The sequence below is a fragment of the Microcaecilia unicolor genome, chromosome 13, assembly GCF_901765095.1.
Source record: "Microcaecilia unicolor chromosome 13, aMicUni1.1, whole genome shotgun sequence".
Classification (NCBI taxonomy): Eukaryota; Metazoa; Chordata; class Amphibia; order Gymnophiona; family Siphonopidae; genus Microcaecilia; species Microcaecilia unicolor.
Window position 1 is genome coordinate 46,834,530 of NC_044043.1, and position 15,427 is coordinate 46,849,956.

The 15,427-nt window shown below is 46.1% G+C and overlaps 1 protein-coding gene across 1 annotated transcript in view; it reads left to right on the forward strand.

Moving 5' to 3' along the window:
* Positions 1-2,703: 2,703 nt before the first annotated feature.
* Positions 2,704-15,427, forward strand: part of C13H17orf64 (chromosome 13 C17orf64 homolog) — a 65,432-nt gene continuing 52,708 nt past the window's right edge. The window contains exon 1 of the mRNA XM_030222126.1: positions 2,704-3,120. Within this exon, the coding sequence (XP_030077986.1) occupies positions 2,704-3,120 (417 nt within the window). The remainder of the gene's footprint in view (positions 3,121-15,427) is intronic.

Consider the following 15,427-nt stretch of genomic DNA (forward strand, 5'->3'; position numbering starts at 1 on the left):
CAAAGAGCTGGATAACACATGATCCCAGTTTTGTTTTATGACCAAAAAAAACCCCTTCCACACCCTTCCCCTCATTACCTTAATTTCCTCTCAAATTGAACGTTTGCAAGAACACCCCCTCCCCCCAACCCTACTTTAGCCCATATCTTAAACAAACACAGATGACCCGGCGTCTGGATTCTTATGACTCCAGGCCATCATTGAAGAGTTATCCAGTATTCCCAATCCACCCTTCCTTACCCAAGCAGAGAACCCCAAAACACTCCTAATATAACAGTACCAACTTAGGAAACACTCTGAGACCTGTTCAATACTGCAGTTCTTGCTTTGTGGGAGATGGTTTGTAACAACCAGATAGACATGAAAGCCTTCAGTCTCTTGCTTCCCATAACATAAAAGAACAGTGCAGCTACTTTTATGTGATATAAGTATGTGTGGGCTGTTCTGGGGGCATCCAATGAGTGGTGTGGGTGGGAGCAGGATCAGTACTTCTACATGTTTTATAAAATACATGCAAATGTGCTGATTTCTACTGGTACCTACATGCATAGAGTTTACTCCTGCTCCAAAGTGGGTGTAACGATGTGGGAGCTTTTGAAAGGCCTTTATAAATATGCACCTATGTATCTTCACACAGCCCACATACCCTGGCTTAGGAGAGAGGTTCATTACTGTCGTGGTATGTGCATAATGAACCCCTTGGGAGATATTATTCTCTGAGTGCACTGTTATAAACTTATCCCCTATAAGACCCTACTGATTTTGATTCATTTTATTTATTTATTTATTTATTTATTGGTTTGTATGCAAGAAATTATATTTTATCCAGTCAGGGGAGTAAATTTCTCTTCTAAGTGAATTACACAACAGTTAAAAACACAAATTAAATTGGCGCCTCAGTTTTGGTATCCCAATGCTATGCTCGTAGCACCAATTCTACAATGGCATCTTGGTCACCAAGACTCCATTATAGAATACTAGCTTATTTATTTATTTAAACTAATTATATTCTGCACAATCCTACAACTCTCGGCGGATCATGGCATAACATACATAATATAATTTTAAAAGAAGATATACACACACACAAATACGCAATAAAAGATTCTTGACTAAAACAATAAGGAGCTTAAACACCCAACTTTAAACCACCGTAAAAGCTTGGGCAAAAAGGAAAGCCTCCAAATGTTTACGGAACTGAAGAAATGAAGTCATACCTCTTAAATTAAAGGGCAATAAATTCTACTGCCTCGCAGCCTCAGTGTAAAAAATAGTCAAACAGTACTCAGTTAGCCTAATATGATGAAAGGAAGGAATATCAAGCAAATTTTGTCTGAAGAATGCAATGCACAAGCAGGCTGATAAATCTTCAAAGAATTAGCCACAGAAACTGGCACATCGTTGCTTAAAGCCTTAAAAATTAGCAACAAGATTTTAAACCTGATTCTCCACTGGATGGGTAAACCAGTGCAACTCTTTAAGTACTGGCGTAATATGAGCCATGCGAGAGGTATCTGTGAGCAAACGAGCAGCAGCGTTTTGAGCAATTTGTAAAGGATGGATCCTACCTAGAGGTAACCCAAGATACAATGTATTACAGTAATCAAACAAGGGAGTGATCGCACACTATAGTACAGACCTAACGTTAGCCCCAATCAGACGTAATTTGAAAAAACCATTTTGAACAGATGTACATCTCTGAGTTGAAAATGACAAATTAGAATCCAACCATACCCCAGGATATTGTAAGATACTTCAAGCTCTGCACAATGGAAATTTTCAAATAATCAAATACAAAAGTTTCTGGAACCAAAGAAAGGGAAGTCTTACCAGACAGAAATAAAATCTGCGATTTAGAAACATTCAACTGGTGTGCCCTCGTATGCCATGTCATTGGCAGGTGTAAGTTGGAGCGCCTCAGTGTACCAAGTGACATGCATAGTTTATAGTATTCTATAAACTACATGTGTAACTGGGAAACACACCCAGGCCTCACCCACATGTACGCCCCCCCCCCCCCTTGCAGTTAGGTGCTATGGCACTCAGGCGCTACCATATTATTATTATTATTTGTAGCATTTGTATCCCACATTTTCCCACCTATTTGCAGGCTCAATGTGGCTTACATTTGCCGTAATGGCGAGTGCCATTTCCGGGTAACAAAATTACAATTGGTGTTGCATTAAGGAGCATACATACATGGTAACATTCATGGTGTATACATACATGGTAACGTATATGGGACATAGTGTATGTGGTACAGATCATTATATATATATATATATATATATATATATATATATATATATATATATATATATATAATGTGATATATACATGGTAAAAAATAAATTATGGTAGTTCAAGACGTTAGTTCATCGACTATTGATAAATTCTGTTCAGCATAAGAATAAAGAGGTAGTGTTTGATCAGTAATCGTAAAAAGGTTGAACAGAATAGAATAACAGCTAGTGCACATAGCTGCCTGGTGATTAATGGCACCTTTTGCACACATAAATGGCACATACTTCTAGGTCCCAGTTTATACAATTGCCCCAAAAGCAAATTGTACAATACATAAAAATAAAAATGACATCACATTATAAAAACATGAAAAACAAGACCTAAGGACGGCAAGATGGCCGCTGAGCTGAGTTGTTAGCAGGCAGCATTAGTTTAGCTCTCTGAAAACTGCTTACTGAGATGCCGCAGAGACGGGGTAGACCAGCCTCCAATGCCCCACAACGGCAGACTCCGTCCTCACAAGATATTCAGACATTATTTCAGACCGCTGTAGTTCCATCAACAACGGTATTAAGTATGTCGGAAGGCAGCCCGCTGACTCACTCCAGAGCGAATGGAGGCCTGGAAGCGTCTCCTGGGCTAGAGCTGATGCTCAGCCCCGACACAAGGGAACCGCCCCCTCAACCAACGAGTTGCAACACACCATCAGAGGCGTCTCTGAACTTGCTTACTAAGAGCGGTGCAAGTGAACAGAGACGGGAGGAATTAGATCTACCTGCTGGTGAGCTAGGAGCCTCGATGGGAACATCGACATCAATAACAACTATGGTGGGAGACACTGCTATCCTGAACCGGGAGATAACTATGGAAAAAGAGGTACTGTTATGATTCTGCCGGTTTGGCTGAGGGGGAGGGAGGACGTCTCTTCTGATTGGCTGCCAGGGGTTGTGCTGACGTCAGGGGATAGTACTTTAGCCTGCAGCTGAAGAGTTTCTCTGCTTTTGCGTTACTTATCTGGTGGTAACAGGAAAGCCTGATAGGTTTCTCTCAGAACGTGCTCTAGGTTCTGACAGGGATCTGTGTTGATTTAGAGTATTCTTTTCCTTCCCTCTGGGTTAGCTGCTGCTGTGTGTGTGTGTGTGTGCGTAGCTCTGTAATCAGGGTCAGCTGCTCGTTTGTTTAGTGGGGGCTGGGCATTGCTCAGCCTCCGGGGCTCTGGGCTGAGTGAGAGCGTTCTCCTTTGTTTGTTTGTTTTAAGGATTTCTCTTCCCAGTGTCCTGGCCTGCTGGCTCAGTGAGTTTAACCCTTTGTGTACTGTGTGTATTGTATTCCTGCCTCTGCCAGTGTGTTTGTTTGGATGGGCCCCACTCCCTCTCGGGAGGGGAAGCATTCTCTCTGATTGTTTGTTGATTTATGGCACTCTCTCTCTGCTGGCTCTACAAGCTTAACCCTTTATGTTCTGTGTGCCTCTGTCTACAGTGGGTTTGAGGCAAAGGCTTTCTGCCTTCCTTTGTGTTTGGTTCCTCTGACTTCTGCCTGGGGCTCCTACCCTGGTGGGGAGGGGGTTGCTGTGTTAGTTCCCCTGTCCTGCGCTAGTCCCCTGCGTGGGCGTGGCCCGCTCTGGTCCTTTGTTTCCCCCTCTGCCCTATTGCTGGTGTTCAGCGCGTGTCTGGCATCTTGGGGCCCTCTGGGTTCTTTCACCCCTCCCTGTGTGTGATTGGGTTCCAGTTCAGCCGTGAGGCTCGCATGAGTGGCTCTGTCTGCGTGGGTTCCGGTTCGGCCGCGAGGCCCGCCTGTATGCCTATTTCCCTTCTTCCTGAGGGACTGGGGGGAGGGGTAGCTTAGGGGGTATTGTGTAGCTGGGGTGTGCGGTGGTGGGTCGGTCTCCCCTTGGCCTGGGTCGGCGCCCTGCTGGCCTCGGCCAGGGCCCAAGGGCTCACGACCAACCCAACGGATTACAGAACGCAAAAGCCATGAGCTCGACCGATCCATCCCCCATGCAGCTGCTCCAGCAATTGCATGCTCAGCTACAACAGGTATCGGGAGTCGTGAACGCACTGTCTCAACGGGTAGACTCGCTGACTGTCACGGGGGCTGCGGAGGTCCCGCCAGCAGCTACTCCGCCTAGTTCCCACGCATGTGGCCGAGGGATTCGGGTGGCTACGCCCCCGAGGTACGAGGGCGACAGTAAGACCTGCCGGGGGTTCCTCAATCTATGCCAAATTGTCTTCGAGTTGCAGGCCCGGGATTTTCCTTCGGATCGGGCGAAGGTGGCTTATATTATCTCTCTACTGGCAGGCCCCGCTCTGGCCTGGGCCTCGCCCTTATGGGAGAAGAAGGATCCCCTCCTGGATAATTTGGCAGAGTTTTTGAAACAATTTCGGCTCATCTTTGAGGAACCCGGGAAGCCCTCCTCGGCGGCGACTCAGCTGTTGAACCTACATCAGGGGCGACTCTCTCTGGGTGAGTACGCCATCCAGTTTCGGACTTTGGCCGCAGAGCTAGGTTGGGATAACCCAAGCCTGACTGCGGTATTTTGGCATGGTGTCTCGGCCAACATTAAGGACGAACTCACAGGCCGGGAGCTGCCCTCAGATCTGAATGACCTCATCCGTCTCTGTACCCAGGTGGACATCCGGTTCAGGGAGCGGGCCTGTGAACGTCGTGCTGGTCAGCAGGTTGCAGGGGCTAACTCGAGGAGCTCGCACAAGAGCCCTGCTTCCCCGTCGCTGGGTGTGCCCGATGGGTCTGAACCTATGCAGGTTGACCGGGCGGCCCGGGAGAGACAGCGGAGACGCTCTAAGGGGCTGTGCCTGCATTGTGGAGTGAAAGGGCACTTTGTCCGTGAGTGCCCGAAGAGAAAGAAGTCGGGAAACCAGCAGCCCTGATACCGGCTAGGGAGACCGGGTCAGGGCCAAAGTCCTTCTCCCCTTGGATGCAGGTTTTGGTGCCAGTTCTACTGGCGATTAAGGATACCCCTTGTTTTGAGGCGCTAGTTGACTCGGGGGCGGGAGGCAACTTTATCAGCGCGGACCTGGTGCGGGTTCATCAAATTCCTACGATGGAGTTACCTCAGCCCATCACCGTCTCAGCGGCTTGGGGACTGGTTCGGGGAGTTCTCCGCTCCAGAACCGTGCCTATGACCATACGGGTAGGAGTCTTACACAAAGAAGTTATCTCCTTCTACGTCCTTCCGTCGGCCACTGAGGCCATAATCCTGGGATTACCCTGGCTTCGCCTGCATAACCCTTGCATTGATTGGGCCCGGGGTGAATTGACGGCGTGGGGCCCGGGCTGCCAGAAGGTCTGTTTGGATAAGGTCTCGCCAGCCCCAGTGACGCTTCCTTTGGATCGAGCCAATGTTATGTTACCGGGGCCCTACAGATCCTTTGGAGATGTTTTTTCCAAACAGCAAGCAGAGATTCTGCCTCCTCATCGCTCCTATGACTGTGCCATAGAGCTACTACCTGGCACTGAACCTCCCCGTGGCCGCGTATACCCCCTATCCCGGCCAGAGACGGAAGCCATGTCCCAGTATATTCGAGAGAACCTAGCTCGAGGCTTCATCCGGCCCTCTAAATCACCCGCGGGGGCTGGATTCTTCTTCGTGGAGAAGAAGGATGGGGGTTTGCGCCCCTGTATTGACTACAGGGGACTCAATGCCATCACGCGGAAGGACAAATACCCCCTTCCCTTGATTTCTGAGATGTTTGACCGCCTCCAGGGGGCCCAGATCTTCTCCAAGCTCGATCTCAGGGGGGCCTACAACCTTGTGCGGATCAAGGAGGGGGATGAGTGGAAGACGGCGTTTAACACCCGCGACGGGCATTACGAATATCTGGTAATGCCCTTTGGACTTGCTAATGCTCCAGCCGTCTTCCAAGCCTTCATGAATGACATCTTCAGGGATCTCCTGTATAAGTTTGTGATGGTCTACTTGGACGATATTTTGATTTTTTCAAGGGCTGAGGAAGAGCACCAGGAGCACCTGAAGACCGTATTGCAGCGGTTGAGGGAGAACCACCTCTATGTGAAATTGGAAAAATGTGAATTCCATCGCTCCGAACTGCTCTTCCTGGGGTACATCATTTCTAACCACGGGCTGCGTATGGACCCCAGTAAGCTGACAGCCATCCTGCACTGGCAGCAACCTACGGGGCGTAAGGCTCTACAGCGCTTCTTAGGTTTTGCCAACTACTATAGGCAGTTTATTTGGAATTACTCGTCCCTGACTGCCCCTCTTACTGCCTTGACTAAGAAGAACGCTGACGCTCGCAACTGGTCGCCTGAGGCGTGTCAGGCCTTTGAGAATCTGAAACAGGCATTTGTTGGAGCTCCAGTGTTGCGCCATCCCAACCCGACAAATAAATTTTTCGTGGAAGTGGATGCATCATCGGTTGGCGTAGGAGCAGTGCTGTCCCAGGCCCACCCCAGTGGGAAACTTCTCCCATGTGCATTCTTCTCTAAAAAGTATACCCCTGCCGAGAAGAATTATGCCATCGGGGATCAGGAGCTATTAGCCATTAAATTGGCCCTGGAAGAATGGCGTCATCTGCTGGAAGGGGCGCAGGAGCCCTTCACGGTGTTCACGGACCATAAAAACCTGACTTATTTACGAGAAGCGAGAAGGCTGAATCCTCGCCAGGCCCGGTGGGCACTATTCTTCTCCCGCTTTGATTTCATTCTGACCTATCGTCCAGCGGAGAAGAACATCAAGGCAGATGCCCTCTCCAGGTCCATGGAGGCTGACCTGGAGGAAGAACCCCTGCAGTATGTAATTAAACCTGATGTCATTGTGCCCGCGATGACGCTAGCAGTACCTGCAGGTATGACCTTTGTGCCACCCCGGCTGAGAGAAAAGACACTCCAATGGGGGCATGCCTCTCGAATGGCAGGACATCCCGGGATCCTGGGAACCAAGCGGTTCATCTCCCAGCAGTATTGGTGGCCTTCACTTGATCGGGATATGCAGGAGTTTGTGGCTGCGTGTCCTGAGTGCGCCCAGCATAAGGCTGACCGTCGGAGACCCCAGGGGTTGCTGATGCCTTTACCGGTACCTGAGAGACCGTGGACCCACATTGCCATGGACTTTGTTACGGATCTGCCTAACTCTGAAGGGCACACAGTTGTCTTGGTAGTGGTGGACCGGTTTTCTAAAATGGCCCACTTCATACCCATGCCTACCCTTCCTTCGGCGGTGAAGCTGGCACAGTATTTCATCAGCTCTATTTTTCGTCTCCATGGTCTGCCAGAATCTATTACCTCTGATCGAGGAGTACAGTTTGTCTCAAAGTTCTGGAGAGCCCTGAATCGGGCCCTTGAAGTAAAGCTGAACTTTTCGTCGGGATATCACCCACAATCCAATGGCCAAACAGAACGAGTGAACCAATGCTTGAAGCAGTTCCTACGGATGTATGTCAATGAGCACCACAACAACTGGAGTCAGCTGCTGCCTTGGGCAGAATTCGCTCATAACAACCGAGTGAGCTCGGCCACGGGCGCGTCGCCCTTTTACATCGTATATGGACGACACCCGCGGATACCAGCCCCCTTGAAAACCAACTTGGATGTCCCGGCAGCGGTTGATGCGGTGACCTCGCTCCAAGCAATTTGGTCATCAGTTCAGAAAGCGCTGCGAGTGACCTCCACTCGTATGAAACGCCAAGCGGATCGGTCTCGCAGAGTGGAACCGCACTTCCAGCCTGGCGACTTGGTGTGGTTGTCCACGCGTAATCTTCGTCTGAAGATTCCCTCCTCCCGCTTTGCACCTCGATTTGTGGGCCCGTATCCCATTGTGAGGCAAGTGAATCGGGTCTGTTATCAGCTAAAGTTACCACCTACATTACGGGTACATAACACCTTTCATGTGTCCTTGCTGAAGCCTGTGATTCTGAGAAAAGGGGCTTTGCCCACGTTGCCTGCTAGTCCAGCCATCTCAGCCTCCCAGGGGGAATACGAAGTCCGGGATGTCTTGGATGCAAGGCGCTTCCGGGGACATCTCCAGTATCTCATTGCGTGGATGGGATATGGACCGGCAGACAATTCCTGGGAGGACGCTACTCATGTCCATGCGCCAATCCTAGTCAGACGGTTCCATCGCCTTTTCCCTCACAAACCTAAACCTCGTGGACGGGGTAGGGGGGGCCCTTGAAGGGGGGGTGATGTTATGATTCTGCCGGTTTGGCTGATGGGGAGGGGGGACGTCTCTTCTGATTGGCTGCCAGGGGTTGTGCTGACGTCAGGGGATAGTACTTTAGCCTGCAGCTGAAGAGTTTCTCTGCTTTTGCGTTACTTATCTGGTGGTAACAGGAAAGCCTGATAGGTTTCTCTCAGAACGTGCTCTAGGTTCTGACAGGGATCTGTGTTGATTTAGAGTATTCTTTTCCTTCCCTCTGGGTTAGCTGCTGCTGTGTGTGTGTGTGTGTGTGCGTAGCTCTGTAATCAGGGTCAGCTGCTCGTTTGTTTAGTGGGGGCTGGGCATTGCTCAGCCTCCGGGGCTCTGGGCTGAGTGAGAGCGTTCTCCTTTGTTTGTTTGTTTTAAGGATTTCTCTTCCCAGTGTCCTGGCCTGCTGGCTCAGTGAGTTTAACCCTTTGTGTACTGTGTGTATTGTATTCCTGCCTCTGCCAGTGTGTTTGTTTGGATGGGCCCCACTCCCTCTCGGGAGGGGAAGCATTCTCTCTGATTGTTTGTTGATTTATGGCACTCTCTCTCTGCTGGCTCTACAAGCTTAACCCTTTATGTTCTGTGTGCCTCTGTCTACAGTGGGTTTGAGGCAAAGGCTTTCTGCCTTCCTTTGTGTTTGGTTCCTCTGACTTCTGCCTGGGGCTCCTACCCTGGTGGGGAGGGGGTTGCTGTGTTAGTTCCCCTGTCCTGCGCTAGTCCCCTGCGTGGGCGTGGCCCGCTCTGGTCCTTTGTTTCCCCCTCTGCCCTATTGCTGGTGTTCAGCGCGTGTCTGGCATCTTGGGGCCCTCTGGGTTCTTTCACCCCTCCCTGTGTGTGATTGGGTTCCAGTTCAGCCGTGAGGCTCGCATGAGTGGCTCTGTCTGCGTGGGTTCCGGTTCGGCCGCGAGGCCCGCCTGTATGCCTATTTCCCTTCTTCCTGAGGGACTGGGGGGAGGGGTAGCTTAGGGGGTATTGTGTAGCTGGGGTGTGCGGTGGTGGGTCGGTCTCCCCTTGGCCTGGGTCGGCGCCCTGCTGGCCTCGGCCAGGGCCCAAGGGCTCACGACCAACCCAACGGATTACAGGTACCACCTGTACAATTTTTCTTTGATATGAACAAACCAGCTGAAGTGACGCTAGATTCTCTCTGGACCCTAATAGTGGGCCTAGGGAAATCGCTTTCTCCTCAGATACAGAAACTGAATCAAGATATGATGATACAAGAACAAAATCCTTCTTCTGTAACCTAGTACAGTCAATGGTACTAAGTCACCTAGATTATTGCAACGCACTGTACGCTGGCTGTAAAGAACAGACTATCAAGAAACTCCAAACGGCCTAAAATACAGCCGCCAGACTCATATTTGGTAAAACAAAATATGAAAGTGCTAAACCCCTAAGAGAGAAACTCCACTGGCTCCCAATGAAGGAACGCATCACGTTCAAGATTTGCACAATTGTACACAAAATCATTCACGGAGACGCCTCGGCCTACATGCTAGACCTTATAGACCTGCCCCCCAGAAATGCCAAAAGATCATCCCGCCAATTTCTGAACCTACACTTCCCCTGTAAGGGACTAAAATATAAGCTAACTCATGCGACTACCTTCTCTTACATGAGCACGCAAATGTGGAACGCCCTACCAACGGACCTGAAAACGAATAACGGAATATCGAACTTCCTTAAATCTCTGAAGACGTATCTCTTCAACAAGGCTTACAAAGAGATCCCATAGCCTAACAATACCACCTCATCAAACTACCCTGTTCTGAAAGTCATCCTTCGATAACTATCTGCTTAGATCTCTTTTCCTATCTTTATTGTTTTTGCATTACCAATTGTATTTGATATCCTGGAATGGCGTCGCCATAACAGGTCTCTGTAAGCCACATTGAGCCTGCAAATAGGTGGGATAATGTGGGGTGCAAATGCAATAAATAAAAAAAATATAAAAACTTTGGACTTAAAAGTGGAAAAATTAGAACAATCAGATGTAAAAATGGAATTGGAAATGAAAAAAATGCAAACTCAACAGGAAATTATGATAAAAGATTTGGTCTCATTAAGAAGAAAAACTGAAACTCTTGAGAACTCTGTTAGAAGTAATAATCTTCGTTTTTTTTAATGTTCCCAAGCAGCTTACTAAGAGGCATATTTTCAAAGCACTTTGGGAGGCTATTATCTCCTAGGGAAATGTTGAAAAAATATCTTATTGAGGTTCTGGGTGTAAGGGAAGAAACTATTCCTCTTTTCACCCAGGTTTACTACCTGCCATTTCCAGACCAGGGAGATCAGAAAAAAACAAGCTTTGAACATATCTGAATTACTTGAATCATCAGACTCTGAATTTATTACTTTAACAACATTAATAGCAACAGTGGTACTGGTGCCAGATAAGTCTTGGTTAATGTCTGTGTATTTTAAAAACAAAGAAAAATTGTTTCTTGGTCAAAAAATACAAGTATTTCCAGATATCTCTAGAGAAACGCAAAAGCATAGAAAACAATTTCTTTTGATGAAACCTGGGGTCATTCAGTTGGGAGCTACATTTTACCTGAGATATCCATGTAAATGCGTGGTGAGATACCAGTCGAATAAATATGTTTTTTTTTACCCAGCCCAGTTAACAGTGTTTCTAACATCTAGGCAAAATAGGGGAGCTTAAATTGTTATTCTTCCTTTAATTTAGGTAAATAATACTGAATAATGTTACCTGTAAAATCTTTCTCAGCTCAAACTTTTAAAATTGTTGTAATGAATATATACTCCATTTCCTAACATCTTGCATTATATATGTGGACTTGAGCAAGAAACTTCAAATTCTGTTTCTTTAGTATTGTATTCTTGAAAAAATTATGAAATGTATTGCGTGACATCAATTCAGGAGATGGATACAGTTTTAGAGGCAGCACGAACCCTTCAAACTTTCACTGCCATGGAGTCAGCTTCAGAACGTTGGAGGTGCTTTTTATTATATAGGATGTTAACTTTGTGGTATTTATTGCACTTCACCTCCTTTTGAGTTTAAATTAGTGTGAACTAAGAAAATAAGAAATGGTAAAATGGGTGCGAGCATGGGTCTATCTTGTTAAGCATACTGTCTCCAGTAGTGGCGAGTGTAAAGGAGGGTCATTTGCCCCCAGTTTTTAATGGCTAATTGTTTTGATGACTGTTTCTATGATTTCATATATGTACATCCCAATTTTAGACGTGGTTCAAGAGGAACAGAGGCTTATCTGATCTTACTGAGGTCAGGGGAAGGGACACATATGGACTTTGATAGTTTCAACCAATACTCATCAGGAGAGCTCTAGACAAAGAAATGGATGGGCGGGTGAGGGATACTGCATTGGAAGCAGTACAGGAACAGAGAAGGGGGGAATGAGAAGATGAAGAGCAAGCATTTAAATCATCAGATACCTAAATGTGGATGTTTTTAATGTACATACCCAATTTTGGCATGATATACTGTAGAAACAATGAATCCATTCTAGTGAAGAGAAGTAGAATCTAGACTCTTTGGAACCTGTTACACTCTGCTTAGTTTGTAATGCCCCTTTCCCCCCCAAAAAAAAACAATTTCTGAAGGCATTCATGGCAGTGGGTGCTCATACCTGTCCAGTTGCTACACGTCACACTTTGGAGATACACTGACCCCAGGTTGAATACCCTGACTGTTATGTTATACATACTCAAACTACTTTTCATTCACTCATTGTCCTGGGGGATGTGACCTCATACAGTAAGCAGTTCCGCACCTACGGAAAGATATAAACAGGATGGAGTCAGTGCAGAGTGCAGCTACAAAATTAGTAAGCGGTCTTGAACACAAAAATTATAGGGACAGGCTTATGAACCTCAACATGTATACGCTGGAAGAGAGGAGGGAGAGAGGAGACATGATAGAGATGTTTAAATACCTCAAGGGCATTTATGTACTAGAAGAGAGCCTTTTTCAACTGAAGGAGAGCTCTGGAATGAGGGCGCATATGACGAAGTTAAGAGGGAATCTAAGGAAGTACTATTTCACAGAAAGGGTGGTGGAGGCCTGGAATGGCCTCCCGGTGGAGGCTATGGAGACGAGGACTGTTCCAGAATTTAAAACTATGTGGAATCGCTTAGGAAAAGGAAGAGTTAGGGGTTACAGAGGATAGGCAGATTGGATGGGTCACATTGCCTTTATCTGCTGTCATGTTTCTATGTTTCTAGTATATGACTATGCATTCACACTGAACAGTTCTGACATCGGAAGCAGAACATACTCCCGAAGACCTTAAGAAATATAAACAACTACCTGATTTTCCGTAAACAGCTCAAAGCCTTCTTCTTCAAAAAATTATTCTACAAAGAATCATATCAACCAGAATGTAACATGTTAACCTGACTCTCGCCACTAACTTGAACTCAATCTTTCCTTCTAACTGTCTTTATCACTAATAATCATTTTCAAATCTATACCTCATCAACTGATAATTTAATCAAATGTTACAATTCTATTTTCTGGAAGCCATGTTGAAACAATGTAAATTGGAAAATGTGGGATATAAATGTCAAAATAAAAGAAGTGGGTCCACTCTTATCAGGATCTAAAGGTCACGCAGAGTGCTATTCTGTTCTGTCCTTTCTCTTTACTTTATTCCAAAGTGCTTCATAATGTCAAAGCAAAATTACAGAGGTCAAAGCATAATTATGAGTTGCCAGTACATGTGTAGACAAGAAAATAATAAAAATGCTTTTAACTTCTTATGTAACCATCCACAGTAAAAACTAATTATCTAATATTTAATCATTAGCCAAATATGTTGTCATTCCCAGTCCTGGTGATATCATCAGCTTCATCCATCTAGTGGTAAGCACCAGTAAGGAGACAGATGCTTTGAAGACAGTGAGGGTACTGTTAGCTACATGCACAAAGGCCATTATGCCTATGAAAAAACAATCAGAATTGAATAAGGCCCACAGTGCCTGTGAATCATTTTCTATTGTCTTGGCCTGTGTTGTTCTTGTTCTGTGAAGAATTCAGCTTCCATGTGGTATAGCACTGAGTTCACTAGACATAGAAGCAACCAAAACTATGAGGAAAGAACTACAGATAAATTTCATGCTGATCCACTTTTCCCACTAGATACAGCAGGCAGCCTAGAAGCACTGTGCCTTGTAAGCTGAGTGGGAGGCCTGCATCTACAGTCCTGCCAGTGGGGGGTGCTGTTTCACTATCATGTTTTCAGTAGTGAGGGACAGGCAAGTTCTGCAGGACTCCAGGGAACCTGCCTGTCCCTAGAGACTGGAAAAAAAAAACATAGAAGCACCACCCCCTACTGGAAGCAATGTAGTTGGAGGACATCTGCTTAACTTAGAAGGAAGAGTGCCTAAAAGTGGTGTAAAGGGACCTACTTCCTCCTTCTCCACCCCAGGGGCCCTTCTCATAAGCATTAAGCAGCCAGAGCAGGAGCACTGTTAGACCCCTTCCCTTAAACTAATGGGGATTTGCTGGCCATCAGCATTCCAAGCACTATAAAACAGAATTACTGCTGATCCACCCTGATCTCTGATTGCGGGTGTCCTGATGGGGTACTGCTGCTTAGAGGGAAACGTGCTTAGAAATCTGACTCTAGCTCCACCTCAAAATCTGGGTCAGTCTAATCAATCTTCATTGGCATAGAAGGCACTCATGAGCAGCATAATACATTTTTGGTTGGCACACATAGTAAGGAGGCTTACCATGTGTGCCAGCTTACTATGTGAGGAATTTTAACAGCAGGAAAACATATTTTTACATAAGTACATAAGTATTACCATACTGGGACAGACCAAAGGTCCATCAAGCCCATCATCCTGTTTCTAACAGTGGCCAATCCAGATCACAAGTACCTGGCAAGATCCCAAAACAGTACAATACATTCTATGCTGCTTATCTTAGAAATAAGTAATAGATTTTCTCCAAGTCTATTTTAATAATAGTATATGGACTTTTTCTTTAGGAAGCCATCCAAACCTTTTTTTAAACTCCGCTAAGCTAACTGCTTTTACTACATTCTCTGGCAATGAATTCTAGAGTTTAATAACATGTTGAGTGAAGAAATATTTTCTCTGATTCGTTTTAAATTTACTATTTTGTAGCTTAATTGCATGCCCCCTAGTCCTAGTATTTTTGGAAAGAGTAAACAAGCAATTTCCCTCCATCTGGTGCTTGGAATGAGGGAAAGAGAAATGAAGAGAGCAGTGGATACAAGGAAATTTTGTCTTGTTTTGTTTTTAGCAGGAATTTTAAATCCTCTTGCTTTGGCCAGCGTTGTAGGGCCTTATCTTTATAGAAAGAGTTGGTGAGTGAAATTCTGATTGTTTGTTTTGGGGTGGGGTTTTTTTTATATATAAAAGAAAAACAGGCGTGTGTGTGTGTTGAAAAATACTGATTCCTGAATGAAACATTCTTCTTGGATATGAAGGTCATGTACTTAGAAGATCATAACAACCTGAAGCAATAGTAGGGCCTACCTAATTTTCTGTTACCTCCCTCCCTGGACCCCTCATGGCCTCCCAGGAGACTCACAACAGCTTAAGGCAATCTTGAAGACTCCTGATGCAGGCTGAACAGCCAAAACACGGCCCAGTCGAGTCTAATAGAAGATGAATTAAAGTGATTTTTCAAGTCCAATTAAGGCTGTATTGTCATTCCTTTGCACCGTTGGTGGTTTGTTTTTTCCATTGGTTATCTCCTCTGTTTCCAATGTAGGGCCTTATCCTCCCCATATTATACTGTACAGGTTTTCAGACTTAGGGCCCCGTTTACTAAGCCGCGCTAGAGGCACGTTAGTGCTTTTAGCACGTGCTAACTGTGTAGGCGCCCACAATATTCCTATGGGCGCCTACACAGCATGCACTAATTTTGTGCATGTGCTAAAAACGCTACGCACCTTAGTAAACAGAACCCTTAGTCAAAACACCAAGATGGGACTATTGTGAGCTTGTAACTGTGCTTATATCTTAGTCAGAAAGGAGGCTAAGAAGCAATCAGAGTGT